Below are 15,862 nucleotides of genomic sequence, written 5' to 3'. Positions count from 1 at the left end.
AAAAGATGAGGTTTTTCTTGATTAGGTAGGTAACAGATTTAGACCTGGCAAAGGAACATTTTGCAAATAAAGCCACAATAACCAGTTTTATTCTTGGGAAAAGTGTGTGCAGTTTGGGGGCTGGCAGTGTGTAACTTCTTGAAAACATCCAAAATGCAGAAGATAACAAAAATCTGGTTGATAGTTGTTCCTGACTTGATAGTACTATTCTTTTCATTTAAAGAAATTTTTGAACAGATCACCAAGCTCCAGAACTAGGTCTAGCTCAGATTTAAAATACTGATAGGATTTCCTTAATGTGTCAATAATCAAATAGTTAAATAACTTATTTAACGTCCAACTAAAATTCACATTATACTGGTATTTACTGCAACAAAGTTATTATTTACATTAATCAACTGGCAATAGGCGGATACAACACGCTTAAATTATTGCCCAATAAAAGCATAATCCATGACTTGATATATATTTATAGAAATTAATTATATATTTATAGAAATTAATCAAATTTAGTTGAATCTTTAAATTGAATCTTTAAATTTAAATCTTTAAATTAAAAATCACTTTTCCTCTTTTGAACTCTTTTTCCGATGATTTAAACTGAAAAAAAAAAAGACTTTTAAAAACAGGTCATAATAATATTACAGCTAACAAAAATACCATTAAAAACACTTAATACTTTTAATAATTATTAAAAGCTTCAAGTCACTACTTAAGAGTGTAACAACAGCGTGTTGTAATTTGAATTCATTTGCACTGAAATAAATTATTGTCCTTCGTTTCTACTTCTATTTTCGAAGTACTCATCAACATTGTTCTCTAATATGAATCGACCCTGGTAATCTCAGTTTCCAGCATTTCGCTCTATGGGAACACCTTCAAGCGCTAAAAAGGCTTATAAAAAAAAAGAAAAGAATTATTGAGAATAATTATAAAGATCACATGAGTTTGTCATCCCGAGAGCTAGGGAGATTCTCCTTTCTTTCTAGTTTCAAAGGAGTACAATTAAACGTACAGGTAAAGGTCGAAGGTCTTTTTTTTTTATTGTGCGTGGGACGGTCTTCCGCTTCTCTTTGTATTCCATTTTACCTTCAGCCTTCATCCTCCCGGCCCCCTCACTCTTTCCTCCAGGTCCAATTTCTTCGAGGTTTCAGAGCCGTGCTCCCTCCGGTAAAAAGGAAGTCTCGGTATTTTCAAACTTTCTCCGTGGCCACCCAGGCTCCCACCCTCCCCGCCCCTACCGGCCGCAGGAGCAACCACCTGGCGAACCCGGCGCGCACCTGGGGGGGGATGGTATCCCAACGGCCTCGTTCCGAGTGGGGGAGGGGAGGGGAGTCTGTTCCCTCCCCCCGCCTCCCGGCGGTGACTCATAGCCGAGAACTGGCCGGCAGAGGTGAGCAGCCGCGGGCAGGGGCCGGGGGCGGGGCCGCCAGGTCTGGAAGGTCTGCTCCGCCCCGCCGAGCATCCAAAGCGCGCAGCCCGTCGGCCAGCTCGCACCGTGCTCCTGGCCCCGGGGCACCTCGCTGTCGTCCTCCCGACGCGGACCCGCGCGTCCCAGGTCTCGCGCCTTCCCGCCGGCCAGCGGGCTCCCGGCGGCCTACCCTGTCCGCGCGTCCTCCCGCGAGCCCCCGGCCCGCCTCGAGCCCCTCGCGCCCTTGTCCTCGGCGCGCGCAACATGGCGCCCCCCCACGTCCTTGCGTTCGGGCTCCTGCTCGCCGCTGCGACGGCGGCGGTGGCCGCGGCCCAGGAAGGTGAGGAGCGGAGTTGCGGGGTTAGGAGGACCAAGGGGTGGCGGCCCTCGGCGCCCTAGACGTAACCTGCGGGGACTGGGCGGGCGGCCGCGCTTCTCCGCCCGGAGACGGACGGCGCGGGGCTGCCTAGGCTCTGTGCGGGTGGGAGGCAGCGGGAAGGCGCCCACTCGCGCGGGCCGGAGGGAGCAGCCTCGCCTGGCGCTCTGCGCGCCTCTCTTGGGATATGGACCGGGGCAGGGGCGGAGGGGCAGGCGGGGAGCGGGGCAGGTGGGGAGCAGAGCGGCTGCGGCCGCCTCGACGCGCCCACCTTCTTCGACCCCTGCGCACTGGGGTTTTGGCGAAGTGGAAACCTGCCCGGGCCGGGAGGGGACTCTGCGACTGCGACCTGCGGCCCCGCCCCTCCCCGGGCACCTGCGGTGGGCCCCGGATGTGGGTCTCGGGCGGGGACTAGCGGCTGTGGTGAGGCCTCTTGGGCCGCTACGCACCTGTGCGCGGGGAGGAGGGCCTTAACTACGAGGTGTGTGGATGTTTTCTCTTCAAGGATCATATAAATAATGCCAAGTTTATTATAGGGAACCCAGATATATCAATAATCGTAAAAAGTAAAAAAAAGTCATATTGGGGCTTCCCTGGTGGCGCAGTGGTTGAGAGTCCGCCTGCCGATGCAGGGGACACGGGTTCGTGCCCCGGTCCGGGAAGATCCCACATGCCGCGGAGCGGCTGGGCCCGTGAGCCGTGGCGGCTGAGCCTGCACGTCCGGAGCCTGTGCTCCACAACGGGAGAGGCCACAACAGTTAGAGGCCCGCGTACCGCAAAAAAAAAAAAAAAAAAAAAAAGTCATATTGGAACCACGTTAAGAGAATCCCATAATTAATAATTGGGTATTTTTTTCTTTTAGATATTGCTCTAAACATTACCCTAAACCTAAACACATTGTTTTATGTCTTCATTTTTTTCCGCCTACATAATATCCAGAGTTTTCCATTTCCTTTAGTCTTGAAAAGCATGATTTAAATGGTGCAAAACAGTCTATAGCCTGGAAGGTCGCACCATTATCCTAATGTTGGACATGTAGTTTGATTCCAGTTTTTCTTACTCTGGAATAAACATCTTGGCTGCCATCTCTTGATTTATTTGTAAGGTCGTGGCTAGCAGTGAAGTGTCAGCCACAGTTTTGTGGAAAGGCTTTTGTAGTCTCACCAGCAGGGCTCAGCCTAATTCACTACACTTTCAAAATAATGCAGTTTAATCAACTCATGTTTTTTCAACTTCAGTCTGAGGCCAAATACTTAATTTTAAATTGCTTTAAAATGATGATAGCTGCTGTAGGAGTATGTTCAGAAAGTCTGATTGGTCTCTTTTAAATTTCACATTGTTTAGGCATAAATATGTGCTCTGAGCAGGTATAGCGTAGTGCTGCATAAGATTTTAACTTCTTGAGGACCGCTCTATACTTTATCCTTTTATGACCCCGATACTGAGTTTAGCGCTGGACAGATTATATAGGTGGTTCGTATTGATTATAATTTAAACAGGGAAAAACTAAAGCCAACTTGAGATATGAAGGAGCAATATATAAATTCTTTGGTCTGTTGTAATTAGTTTTTGTTTTTAAAGATTGCACTCTCTTAGCTAGACGAAGAAATTAGATGTGCTTGCCATTTGAAGTTAAAATGAACTTTTGAGGGCTTCCCTGGTGGCACAGTGGTTGAGAGTCCGCCTGCCGATGCAGGGGACACGGGTTCGTGCCCCGGTCCGGGAAGATCCCACATGCCGCGGAGCGGCTGGGCCCGTGAGCCATGGCCGCTGAGCCTGTGCGTCCGGAGCCTGTGCTCCGCAACGGGAGAGGCCACAACAGTGAGAGGCCCACGTACCGCAAAAAAAAAAAAAAAAAAGAACTTTTGAGATAGTCGAAGATATAACTATTAAATTGACATCAATATCCAGGATGGGCTGCTTAATAGCACTTTCAAAATCAGGTTCTAGAATTTAATTTAGTTAGGAAACACACATCCGGAGGTACCTCCAAATTCAATTGAAAGTATAATTTTTCTAAGATACGAAATTGTCCAAGGGTTGAATATGTTCCCATTAAGTCTCAAGAAACATCTCTTATTAAGAAAATGAGGTGGGAAGAGGGAGGTAATGTGAGTTATTCACTGATCATAGAATTGGTACTTTTTTAAAGTTAATTTTTATTATATATTGGGATCTAGTTGATTTTACAATGTGTTTCAGGTGTACAGCAAAATGGTTCAGTTATACATATATCCATTCTTTTTCAGATTCTTTTCCCATATAGGTTATTATAGAATATTGAGTGGAGTTCCCTGTGCTATACAGCAGGTCCGTGTTATCTATTTTATTTTATTTTACTTTTTAAATTAAAAGAATTTTTGGCCACGCCGTGTGGCATGTGGAATCTTAGTTCCCCGACCAGGGATCAAACCCACGGCCCCTGTACTGGAAGTGTGGAGTCTTAACCACTGGACCGCCAGGGAAGTCCCTTGGTTATCTATTTTATGTATACTAGTGTGTTGTTGATTTTGGGGAAAAGACTCCGTGACCGACAGACAAATGTTTATCTAGCAGGACAGGAGGAGGGAAGAAGCTGAGTCTGGGAGTATCATGAAGGCAAAGCTGAATCTGGTGTTTGGAGGGTTTATTCTTGGTTTAAAACACAAAAATTGGAATGCATGCAAATTAGACTGTCTATATAATATGTACAAACTATTTAGCATAGTGTCAGCCACTCCAATTATAGCTGAAAAATGACACATTCAGGACCACTTTTTAAGGCTGTATGTTCCTGTAACTTGGGCATTATTGTCAGAACGTAATTTAGCTGATCCACCATCAGAGTTGACAGTTGGATCCTCTTTTTTTTTTTTTTTTTTTTGCGGTACGCGGGCCTCTCACTGTTGTGGCCTCTCCCGTTGCGGAGCACAGGCTCCGTACGCGCAGGCTTATCGGCCATGGCTCACGGGCCCAGCCGCTCCGTGGCATGTGGGATCTTCCCGGACCGGGGCACGAACCTGCGTCCCCTGCATCGGCAGGCGGACTCTCAACCACTGCGCCACCAGGGAAGCCCTGGATCCTCATTTTTAAAGTGGATTTTTTTCCCCTGCAGGATGTGTGTGTGAAAACTACAAACTGACCACAAACTGCTCTGTGAATGCACATGGTCAGTGCCAGTGTACTTCAATTGGTACACAGCATTCCGTCATTTGCACAAAATGTGAGTAGAATATCCTCATTACCTTTAAGTTTTATTTTGACTTATACTTCTCTAATTGATTTGTCTTGAGTCGGGAAGCGTTTAATTGGCTTAAATCTGAGTCATGTTATTTTGTCAACATTATCTCATCTCTGAAGTTTCTTATGATTTAGAAAGTAAACCTGGGAACTTATAAGTCTACGGTAATCTTTGGCCCTGGAAGTTTGGAGTAAATTAAATTTTTTCCTTAAGCATACAACAGCAGTTATTTTTCACTTTGACGTGATGCTTTCTTTTCAGTGGCTTCCAAATGTTTGGTGATGAAGGCAGAAATGAGTGGCTCCAAGGCTGGGAGAAGAGTGAAACCAGAGGGCGCTATCCAGAATAATGACGGGCTCTATGATCCCGAGTGTGACGACAAGGGGCTCTTTAAAGCCAAGCAGTGCAATGGCACCTCCACGTGCTGGTGTGTGAACACTGCTGGGGTCAGAAGAACCGATAAGGACAGTGAAATATCCTGCTCGGAGCCAGTGAGGACCTTGTGAGTTGGGCTGCCTATAAATTACTTGTTTTCATGCTTTTCGGATTTGTTTAATTAAATTTAGTTTTGAACATGTAATATGATTTTGTGATTTAGAATTCAAAAGATAGAAGAGAGTGGACAGTGACAGGCCCCCATCCCATCTCAATCCCCCATGTACTCAGTTTACTTCCGTAGAACAGATGTCATCAGTTTATGCCATAACCTTCCAGATATCTTCTGTGAATTTACTAGCAATGTAGTTTTTCTTATTTTTAAATTTTTTTCTTATGGTAGCATACTAAACATAATTTTCCTTAATTTATTTTTACTTAACACTTCAGTATTTTAAAGTACGATTAGTGTTAAATGTATATGAATGATTTAAGTTATGTATATATTTGCTCATTTATTGTGTCTTACAGCGAGGTATGATTGTTTCAGGGATTAGGTAATGGAAAGGAATGGAAACACACTGCAGCTAGCTGAAGCCAAAAAGATTTTATTGGAAAGGACTAGAAAGACCAAGGCAGACACTCTCTCCACTTCTGTCTTCTGGAGCCTTGTGGCCACTTTTCTGTTTCTCTCAGTGCCTTTTTGTCTCTTCCCATGAACGTGACCCAACATGACCAACTAAGCCTTAGCTGCCTATATGTTATTTGTTTTCTTGCTTTTTGGATTCATTTAATTAAATTTAGTTTTGAATATGTAATATGTGGTCTTGAGTGTGGTGACCAGAGGCCAGAGGGTCCATGTTAGAAAGCCTGAGTTCTTTATGAATGATGTGTGTGAGGGCCAAGGAAGAAATGAAGGGCATATCTTTTGTATAGATCCTTTTTCTGTTAATTCTCCTGTAATTCCACTTGGGAATTTGGGTATTAGCATATTAAGAAAATAATATAAAAGGCTGAGTTGTTATGGTCGATCAATACTGTCTTTTTACTTTATAGCTGGATCATCATTGAACTAAAACACAAGACAAGAGAAAAACCTTATGATGTTCAAAGTTTGCAGGCGTAAGTGCTATTAAATGCATTATGTTTGCACAGTTGGTACTCAGAACTTCCATCCTACGCCATTAGATAAACTAAAACAAGTCTCAATGCATTTTCATATTTCTGAAAAATAAAATACTGTAAATAATATTTTTAACTTTTAAAAAAAATAGAGGTGCAAGAATTGTATAGATTCCTGTAGTACCCTTCGCTCAGATTTATCAGTAAACATTTTGCCACATTTTCTTTTTATATGTGTATGCATATGTGTGTGTACTTTCTATATCTGTGGTGTATCTTTTCCTAGGAGCAAAAGGCATTCTCTTACATAACCACTATACAGTTATCAAATTCAGGAAATTTAATGTTAAACCACATCGTGCCAGTTTTCCTGGTGTCCCTTGTGGCAATTTTTTCCCCTCTGACCCAGGACCCAGTCTAAGACCACGCATTTGGTTGTTATGACTGTTCAGTGTCTTTAAATATGGAACATTGCTTTGGCATTTCTTTGTCCTGTTTTTCCAATAAAATTTAAATTTTTAATATTTGAATTATAAACCATGACATTGATATTTTTGAAGAGTATGGCAAATTGTTTTATAGAATGTCCCTCAATTTTGGATTTGTCTCATGTTTCCTCATAATTAAATACAGGTAATTCATTTTTGACAGGAAAGCTACTTAAAGTGATCTTGTGTCCGTCTCAGTACTTCACATTGGGAGGCACACAACATCAGCTTGTCCCTTTACTAGTAATGTTAACTGGTCAGGGTGGTGTCCACCAGGTTTCTCTGCTATGGAGTTACCACTTTCCTTTTTGTAATTAATAAGTATAACCTGTGGGTAGATACTTGGATACTGTGTAAATATCCTGTTTCTAGTCAAACTAGAACTCAACAGTTTTTGTATCAATTATTATGATGATAGTTGCAAAATGGCATAAAATTTTTTATTTACAGTGCACTCAAGGAGGTAATCACAAGTCGTTATCAACTGGATCCAAAATATATCACAAATATTCTGGTAAGTTTTTTAGCAAGTGAGCTTTAACAGAAAATTGGTCGGATAGTTTGGTTTGGGTATGATTTTTGATAGTGGTTAAACTGCATTTGAATAACAGTTTAAGCCCTGGGCACTTAATCCTGCAAATCCCCTGTTATTGTTTTCCTTCCGTAGTCTTTGAAAACCTCAGTTTACCCTTAAAGAAAATGTAGTATCTCTTACTATTCCTAACACATGCCAGTCTTCACACCTTGGAAAACCTCTCTCTGTGGTTGTTTTTGGCAATACTTAGGATGCTACGTAGTCCTGTTTTCTCTGGTTTCAGGAGCTAGTCTTTAACCAGTTAGCCCTTCCTTAACTCTTTCAACTTTGGTTGAAAAATGCTTGAATAGTGTGATGGAACTCTTTCAAGGCAGAAAATTGCTGTCATTTTTTAAAAGAGTTTTTGGTAGGGACAGACTTTTTTCCTTCCTAAAAACAGAACATGGTAAATGCCACTGTGTTTTGGATTGCATTTCTTTAGCATTTTAGCATTAAAGTAGTTCTAACCAAATAAGGTACTTTAATATCTTGTTTAAAATCTTTTAAAAATTCTCTTTTGAAAAGAAAATTATAATTATCTTTGGTTGCATTGCTATTTTAATTCCTTTGGATAGATTTTTAAAACCTCCCAAAGATTTTGAAATTATTAGTGATAAACCCAATTATCCACTAATGGCAAGAAACACTGATACATGCAGATTACAGAAAATCAAACACTGAACATTCTGATTATTGAACAATGATATTTTCATACAGTTTTGGTTACAGTAATATTAATTTGTATTTTTCAATTTTTCCCCCAGTATGAGAATGATGTTATCGTTATTGACCTGGTACAAAATTCTTCTCAGAAAACTCAGAATGATGTGGACATAGCTGATGTGGCTTATTATTTTGAAAAAGATGTGAGTATAATCTTCCTCATTTTATTCCTGTGTTTAGAAATGTAATGTTGTCTATCACGCCTCAGTGGATTCAAGATCTTTCACCTGTTTCTCTACTTTTAGATCAACTGTATGAATAACTGTTCTCCAACTGGTTCTCATGCTGCAATTAATTTTGTCCTCCTTGTCGTTCATACTCACCTTTCTTATACCCCTTTCTTACTTGCTTGTATATTTATGCCTTTTTATCACATTGTTCTGCCTAGAATATCTTCTCTCCTATGATTCTTACTACCTCCCTGGCAGTTATTTAGTTTGTGAGTGTAGCCTTCCCCTACTATAATTTCCATTAACAAGAGACTATGTAAAAAATGCTGTGTGGGGCTTCCCTGGTGGTGCAGTGGTGGAGAGTCCGCCTGCTGATGCAGGGGACACAGGTTCATGCCCCGGTCCGGGAGGATCCCGCATGCCGCGGAGCGGCTGGGCCCTTGAGCCATGGCCGCTGAGCCTGTGCGTCCGGAGCCTGTGCTCCTCGGCGGGAGAGGCCACAACAGTGAGAGGCCCGTGTACCGCAAAAAAAAAAAAAAAAAAAAAAGCTGTGTAACTGGTGTGATTAAAATGTTTGTTTAAACTTTAATATACTGAAGTGAGCTATTTTCTTTTTTTTTTTTTTCCTGAGCCCATCTCCTGGAATTTCAGTTACGTGTATGTTAGACCACTTGATAGTAACCACAGGGGCACTGAGGCTTTGTTCTTTTTTAAAAAGTTTTTTTGGCTGTGCTGTACAGCATGGGAGATCTTAGTTCCCTGACCAGAGATCGAACCCATGCCCCCTGAAATGGAAGCATGGAGTGTTAACCACTGGACCACCAGGGAAGTCCCTTAAGGGAATTATTTCCTGATGAAATCTGGGATTCACTTCAAAATAACAAGGCCAAGGAATTCCCTGGCAGTCCAGTGGTTAGGACTCTGCGATTTCACTGCCAAGGGCTTGAGTTCGATCCCTGGTCAGGGAACTAAGATCCCGGAAGCCAAGCGATGCAGCAAAACAAAACAAAATAAAACCCCACAAAACAAACAAACAAAACAAAAAACCAGGCTGGGAGAGGCTGGGGGGGGTGGGGATAGAAGGAAGAGTAGATAAAATAAGGTTGGCCATGTGTTTATGTTATTGAATCTGAGTTAGCAGGTACATGGGATCTCATTATTCTATTCTTTCTACTTTTGTATATGTTTGAAATTTTCCTGTCATTAAAGTGGTATTTTTTGTTTTTTCTTCCTTATGTTTCAATGGATGAGATTGTTATCACCGAAACCGTAAAGGTTCTTGGCAGCAGTTCTTTTGGTACATAATTGGCACGTAATTCTATGTGGCCGTGGTAGGTTTTCTTAACTATTTTAAATTGCTTTTCTCCTTCTCAATGTAGGTTAAAGATGAATCCTTGTTCCAGTCCAACAGGATGGACCTGAGAGTAAATGGGGAACTACTGGATCTGGATCCCAGTCGAACTTCAATTTACTATGTTGATGAAAAACCACCTGAATTTTCAATGCAGGGTCTACAAGCTGGTATAATTGCTGTCATTGTGGTTGTGGCAGTAGCAATTACTGCTGGAATTGCTGTGCTGGTGAGCATAGGACAAGTAAAATTTCATTTCAGGGTCTCTTCTTTGAAGAAAAGGTGATAATATGAAAAAGCCACAACGGTGTGCCAAAACAAGTTAATGAAACCAAGTCTTCATTTTTTGTAATCCTTTATGCTGAATGAACCTATTGCATTTCCGGTCCCTTTTTATAAAATAGTCAACCTTATGAAGCAAGAAAGGATACTGATCTGAGAAAAGCTTGTAGCTGAGCACCTCACAGGTTGGTTACATTGCTGTCAAATAGCAAACGTCCTTCAGCTGTCCTCACTGCACACAGGAGTGCAGTTCAACACTGTTGCCAGGGTTAGTGCAAAGTAACCTGAATTCCCAAACCATTCAGTGAGATGAAACTACAGAACACAAATTAATGTTAGCATAAAAAAGAATTAAAAGGGATAAGTGTGAAGCAACAGTTCAAAATAAAAGATTTAATGTAAACTGAACTTAGCAGTGCTTCAGAAGAAGACTGTATCACCTGAACAAGCAGCATCGGTTCTAGACATGTAAGGGTACTTCAGCATCAGGAAATTTTACCAACACAACAAATTCAGAAATAGATTTGATGGTATATGAGAAGTTATATTTTCAGTTCAGCAGCATTATCACACTTGGCTGTCCATCTGGAAGAAAACAAAAGTTGGATTCCTGTTTCACCCCACCAGGGCTGGCCGTATTGCTCAACTGTGTGTGAATAGCACGTTTTGGAGCACAGCAGCGTGAAAGGAGTTGGGCAGTATACCCATGTTCAAACACAAATTGTAGACGGGTTATAGTTCAAAATGTTAAAGAATAAAGTAAGTCTCAAAATTAATTTAGGAGATGTTGTACAACCTTGTGATAAAAGAAACCAAGTAAGGTGGGAAATCTGGAATCCGTGAAGGAAGAAGTATATATTTGACTTCATTGAAATTAAATATTTTGTATGGCAGAGATACTGTAAAGTGAAAAAAATGTCAATGATAGGCTCGGGGAAAATACTCACTATGCATAAAACAAAAGATTATTATGCATACTATATAAAGGGTTCTTAGAAAATGATGAGGAAACTAAAGAAAGAGTGGTAACAGGTGTGAATAGACAATTTACAGAAAAAGAATTCCAGATGGCAGATAAACACATGAAAGGTTCATCATAGAAACCTAATTGTCCTACAGAAATGAAAGCACAAGTACATAAGGAAGCATGGTCAAAGTCATGAATTCCAGCGTTGCTAGTAAGGTGAATCTGGAAACAACCTGAGTGTACATCCAGCGGAGGATGGATGAGTAAACTGTGGGGTATCCGTGCCATGGAATAAAGTGGCTATTAAAAAGAACGAGTTCAAAAAAAAAAGGAGTTGTTCAATCTCTAGCTTTTGATCTGGAAGGATTCCTGTGATGTGGATACAGGCTGTGCAAAGAGGGAAATGATACTCTGCATGATCCCATTTGTTTTTTGAGACACCCTAAAACTTATATGCATATGTTCATATATTTGTGTTAGGATGGAAAAAGATGTGGAAGAATGCCCACTACGCTGTTATATTTCACTCAAGATTATTCATTGTTTTCTCAGTGCATTTGAGAAACAATGTCTACGGATAGATTTTAAAATTAAATTTGTTCATATCAGAATTGTGTTCATTAAAAGCATATGTGTCAGTTTAGACTAACTTTTTGTTTGGGTAGCAGTCCTCAAATAGTAATCATTTTTCTTCCATATAGGTTGTTTCCAGAAAGAAAAGAATGGCAAAATATGAGAAAGCTGAGGTAAGTGGATTATTTAATTAAAAGGCCCTTGTTTTAATCTCTTACTCCTAATAATCCCTATACCTTCCAGACACTGACAGGTCTCAATTACACTTGAGTCCCTTTATAGTATAGTCCTTAGGGTCTTAGGGAGAGTCTCACAATGCTAAATTTTCTTGCACGAGTTCCATAGCAGATAGCAGACCAGATTATATTGAATTCTGACCACTTATTGGCTAGGCAAGTCATTTAACTTCCCTTAAGCCTCCATGTTTCCTTTATCTGTAAAACGAGGATAATAGTACAGACCCATTGTAAGGATTTAATAAAGTAATCTGTGTAAAGTGCCGATCCCATGCTTGCCGCACAGCAAGATGTTTGCCATCCGTAGTAGTTGTCATCTTGTCTCGGTTCTGCCTATAATTAACTGTGTGATCTCAGACAAATCATTTAATTCTAAACTTCAATTTCCTCACCCATAAAGTAAAAGATTCAAAATAGAAAATGAATTAGTTCTTCCTATATTTAAAAATGGTATACATTTAACAAAAATAATACCCATTCTTAAAGATTTAGCTTACCTGCTACTTCTCTCTGTCACTTTGGCCATCTTATCTCTAAAAAGCAATTTGGATCATGTACTTAATGTGTGTTTCCTTGTAATATACCTTTTTTAAAAAAAATTTAAATAAGTCATAAATGTGGAAGAGAATTTTCTTGCGTTCCTTTTTGTTTTTTAAGCTATTTCCAGAATAAACAAAAGACTGGGTGCAAAATTATTTTAATTTTTTCTTTTTCCCTCTATTTCAGATAAAGGAGATGGGTGAAATGCATAGGGAACTCAATGCATAACACTAATTTGAAGAGTAACTATAAGAAGGGAAATTAGCAAACAGACTCAGATTACAAACGTATGAACATGGGGCAAAGAGAAGATCTTTGAAGACCACTATTGTGTTAGTTAACATCATATATTTGTAAGTTAAACCTGTACTCAAAATATAAGCAGTTTGAAATTGACTTTACTAATCTTAAAGTTTGACCACAAGTATCATATATATGCAGATCTGATATAAAACCCAGAATTTGAACTGCATAGTTTGAATTATTTATGCCTAACATTGAAGGGTATGCATTAAATATGCTTCCACAGTAGAGTCTGAGTGACTACTGTCTCGTCTGTTTGTGATTAAATAGCTGCCTTTCTGTCTGCTTTGAGTCTTGTACATATAAATGTTTTTTATGAACTATGAAATAAAAGATTTAAAAAATGACTTTCCTAACTTCATTTCAATCATATTGAATCAAATTTCATAGTATACAAATAATAGGTTAAGAAATGCTCTGAATCCTAGCTACAAATTAGAATTTGCATGAGTCCTTATAATCATGTATATTCAATATAAAATTTATAACCTGTAGTGTGTAACTTTTTTTTTTAATAACATCTTTCTTAAAAAAATATTTATTTTGGCTGCGCCAGGTCTTCGTTGCGGCACGCAGGCTCTTTAGCTGTGGCATGTGGACTTCTTAGCGGCATGCAGGATCTAGTTCCCCCACCAGGGATTGAACCTGGGCCCCCTGCATTGGGAGCATGGAGTCTTACCCACTGGAGCACCAGGGAAGTCCCTGTAGTGTGTAACATCTACACAGAAAAACCAAACAATTTTATTCTGCATGCATCTAAGATTCTATTTTAGTCAAAGTGACATTTTGACAGACACTTAATAGAATTGATGGAGAATGTTGTGAACCATGAATTCCATGGTTGGTTGAATTAGAAGCACCATTTTTTTCAACTGAATAATTACGGTACAAACACATTTTATATGAAGTTAAAGTATCCTGAAATGTTTTGCTTTTCTTAGGAGATTTTTAAAAACACTATGAAAAGAACATTAAAGAAAATATAAAAACTAGATTTAAACATTGGGATATGTTTTTTAACATATGTTTAACATATGTTTAACATTTTTTAACATTATGTTTTAAACAAGGGATATGATTTTTATCCCTTCCGTAGTAGGCAAATCCTAGGATGGCCCCTAAGATTTCTTACCCATGATGTATATGCTCTATGTAATTTCTTCCCTTAGAGTGTAGGCAAGATCTGTGAATATGATAGGCTATCACCCCTGAAATTGTTATATGGCAAAGGTGAAGGGATTTTGTAGATGCAGTTACGATCCCTCATCACTTGACTCAATTAAAAGGGAGATTATAAAAGACTGCCTAAAAGTAAGAGACGAAAAAGAGAAATAGACGTGCTCTCCTGTTAACCTTAAAGCAAACTGCCGTGTTTTGGAGAGAGTCACCTATCAGGAAATGGCAGGCCGACCCTAGTGGCTGAGGGCATCAGTCCCTCAACCATGGAAGTGAATTCTGTCAACAACCAGTGAGCTCAGAAGAGGACCTCAGCTCCTGATGAGAGCAACCCTGGTGACATTTTCACTGCAGTCTCGAGACCCTGAGGAAAAGACCCAGTGACGCTTTGCTTGGACTCCAGACCTATAGAAAGTGAGGTGATAAATGTTTATTGTCTTAAGATGCTAAATTTGTGGTAATTTGTTACACAGCAACAAAAATTCGTAGTAGAAAGTAATGAGAACTTTAAAGACAATAGCAGATACAGGGAACAGCCACCACCCCAGGGCTGAGACAGTACCCAGAGAAGAGACCCTCTACTTCCGCCAAGCCCCACACCCTGGACTGGAATCCTAGACCTTATGGGAGGGGGCATTATGGTTTGATAAAGAGCAGAGAAGTTGCTGTGGTGCTGCACTGGCAGAACTTTTTGAAAATCTCTCTTGTGGAACTTACTGGAAAAATTTGCTCTTAAGGGCAGGAGTCATCAAACTATAACCTGCAGCCTGGTCTGCCATCTGTTTTTAAACAGGGGAGTTACGGATGGTTTTTGCATTTTAAATGGTTGAAAAAATTTAAAGAACATTTCATGATATGTGAAAATTACATGGAATAAAAATCTGTGTGCATAAAGTTTTATTGGAGCACAGCTACACTCATTTGTTTATGTGTTGTGTGTGGCTGATTTGCACTACAAGGGCAGTTGAGTAATTGTAACAGACCGGGCCAATGGAATGCAAAGCCTAACTATTACTCTGGTCCTTGACAGAAAAAGTTTGCTGACGCCTGCTCTAGGGTGCTGAGGGATAGCTCCTCATAGGGAGGTGTCCTGCCCGACACCTACGGCACTGTATAAAGCTGCCTTCTATAGCTGGGGTGTAGCAGCTGGTGCTCCGGGAAGCTGCCATCTGCTGTCCAGGGCTGCAGAAGCCCTGGGTGCTGCAGGAGCTGGACACTGGGGAAGCAGCAGGTGCCACAGGGAAAACAATACCCTTTCTTCTTGCAGTGTCTCTCCAGCGCCCTCTACCGACAAAGCTTCAGAGCATGCACAAAGGGTGAATTTGGAGCTAAGAGGTAATAATAAATCAGTAACTCTTCAACCCAGTGCCCTCTAGTTTCTGTTCTACCTCTTCTGAAGCTACTCCTGCCAAAAGTCAACACTGACCAGCTAATTGCCAGTTTCCCCGGTATTGAATCATTTGATCTCTCCACAGCTTATCACCACAATGACTGCCCCATATCCTACCCCAGTATGTTGCCTACAGATTTTCTTCTTTGGCTTCGCTGGCATTACTCTCCTCTGTTTTGTTTTCTCTTCTGCTGACTCTGAAATACTGATGTTCCCAGGATTTATCCTTTCTTCTATTTTTTCCTCTCTTTTTCTTACGGGAGGATTTCATCATTCCCTTGCTTTAGTTACCATCCAAGTCCTGATGATAACAGAAATACCATCTCCATTCTTTTTTACAAAAAATTTATTTATTTTTGGCTGTGTTGGGTCTTCGTTTCTGTGTGAGGGCTTTCTCTAGTTGCAGCGAGCGGGGCCACTCTTCATCGCGGTGCGCGGGCCTCTCACTGTTGCGGCCTCTCTTGTTGCGGAGCACAAGCTCCAGACGCGCAGGCTCAGTAGTTGTGGCTCACGGACCCAGTTGCTCTGTGGCATGTGGGATCTTCCCAGACCAGGGCTCGAACCTGTGTCCCCTGCATTGGCAGG

At 40.8% G+C, this 15,862-nt stretch overlaps 1 protein-coding gene across 1 annotated transcript; it reads left to right on the top strand.

The window, feature by feature from the left end:
* The first annotated feature begins 1,398 nt into the window (after positions 1–1,398).
* Positions 1,399–13,002, top strand: EPCAM (epithelial cell adhesion molecule). Its single transcript, XM_060169003.1, has 9 exons — positions 1,399–1,751; positions 4,882–4,989; positions 5,269–5,509; positions 6,439–6,504; positions 7,443–7,506; positions 8,331–8,432; positions 9,839–10,039; positions 11,761–11,805; positions 12,595–13,002. The coding sequence occupies exons 1-9, from the start codon at positions 1,676–1,678 to the stop codon at positions 12,634–12,636; spliced, it is 945 nt and encodes a 314-aa protein (XP_060024986.1). The 5' UTR covers positions 1,399–1,675; the 3' UTR covers positions 12,637–13,002.
* The last annotated feature ends 2,860 nt before the right edge of the window (positions 13,003–15,862 follow it).

This window comes from Lagenorhynchus albirostris, chromosome 13, assembly GCF_949774975.1.
Source record: "Lagenorhynchus albirostris chromosome 13, mLagAlb1.1, whole genome shotgun sequence".
NCBI classification, from domain to species: Eukaryota; Metazoa; Chordata; class Mammalia; order Artiodactyla; family Delphinidae; genus Lagenorhynchus; species Lagenorhynchus albirostris.
Note: the sequence above shows the minus strand (reverse complement) of the source record. Positions and strands in the feature narration are given on the sequence as shown.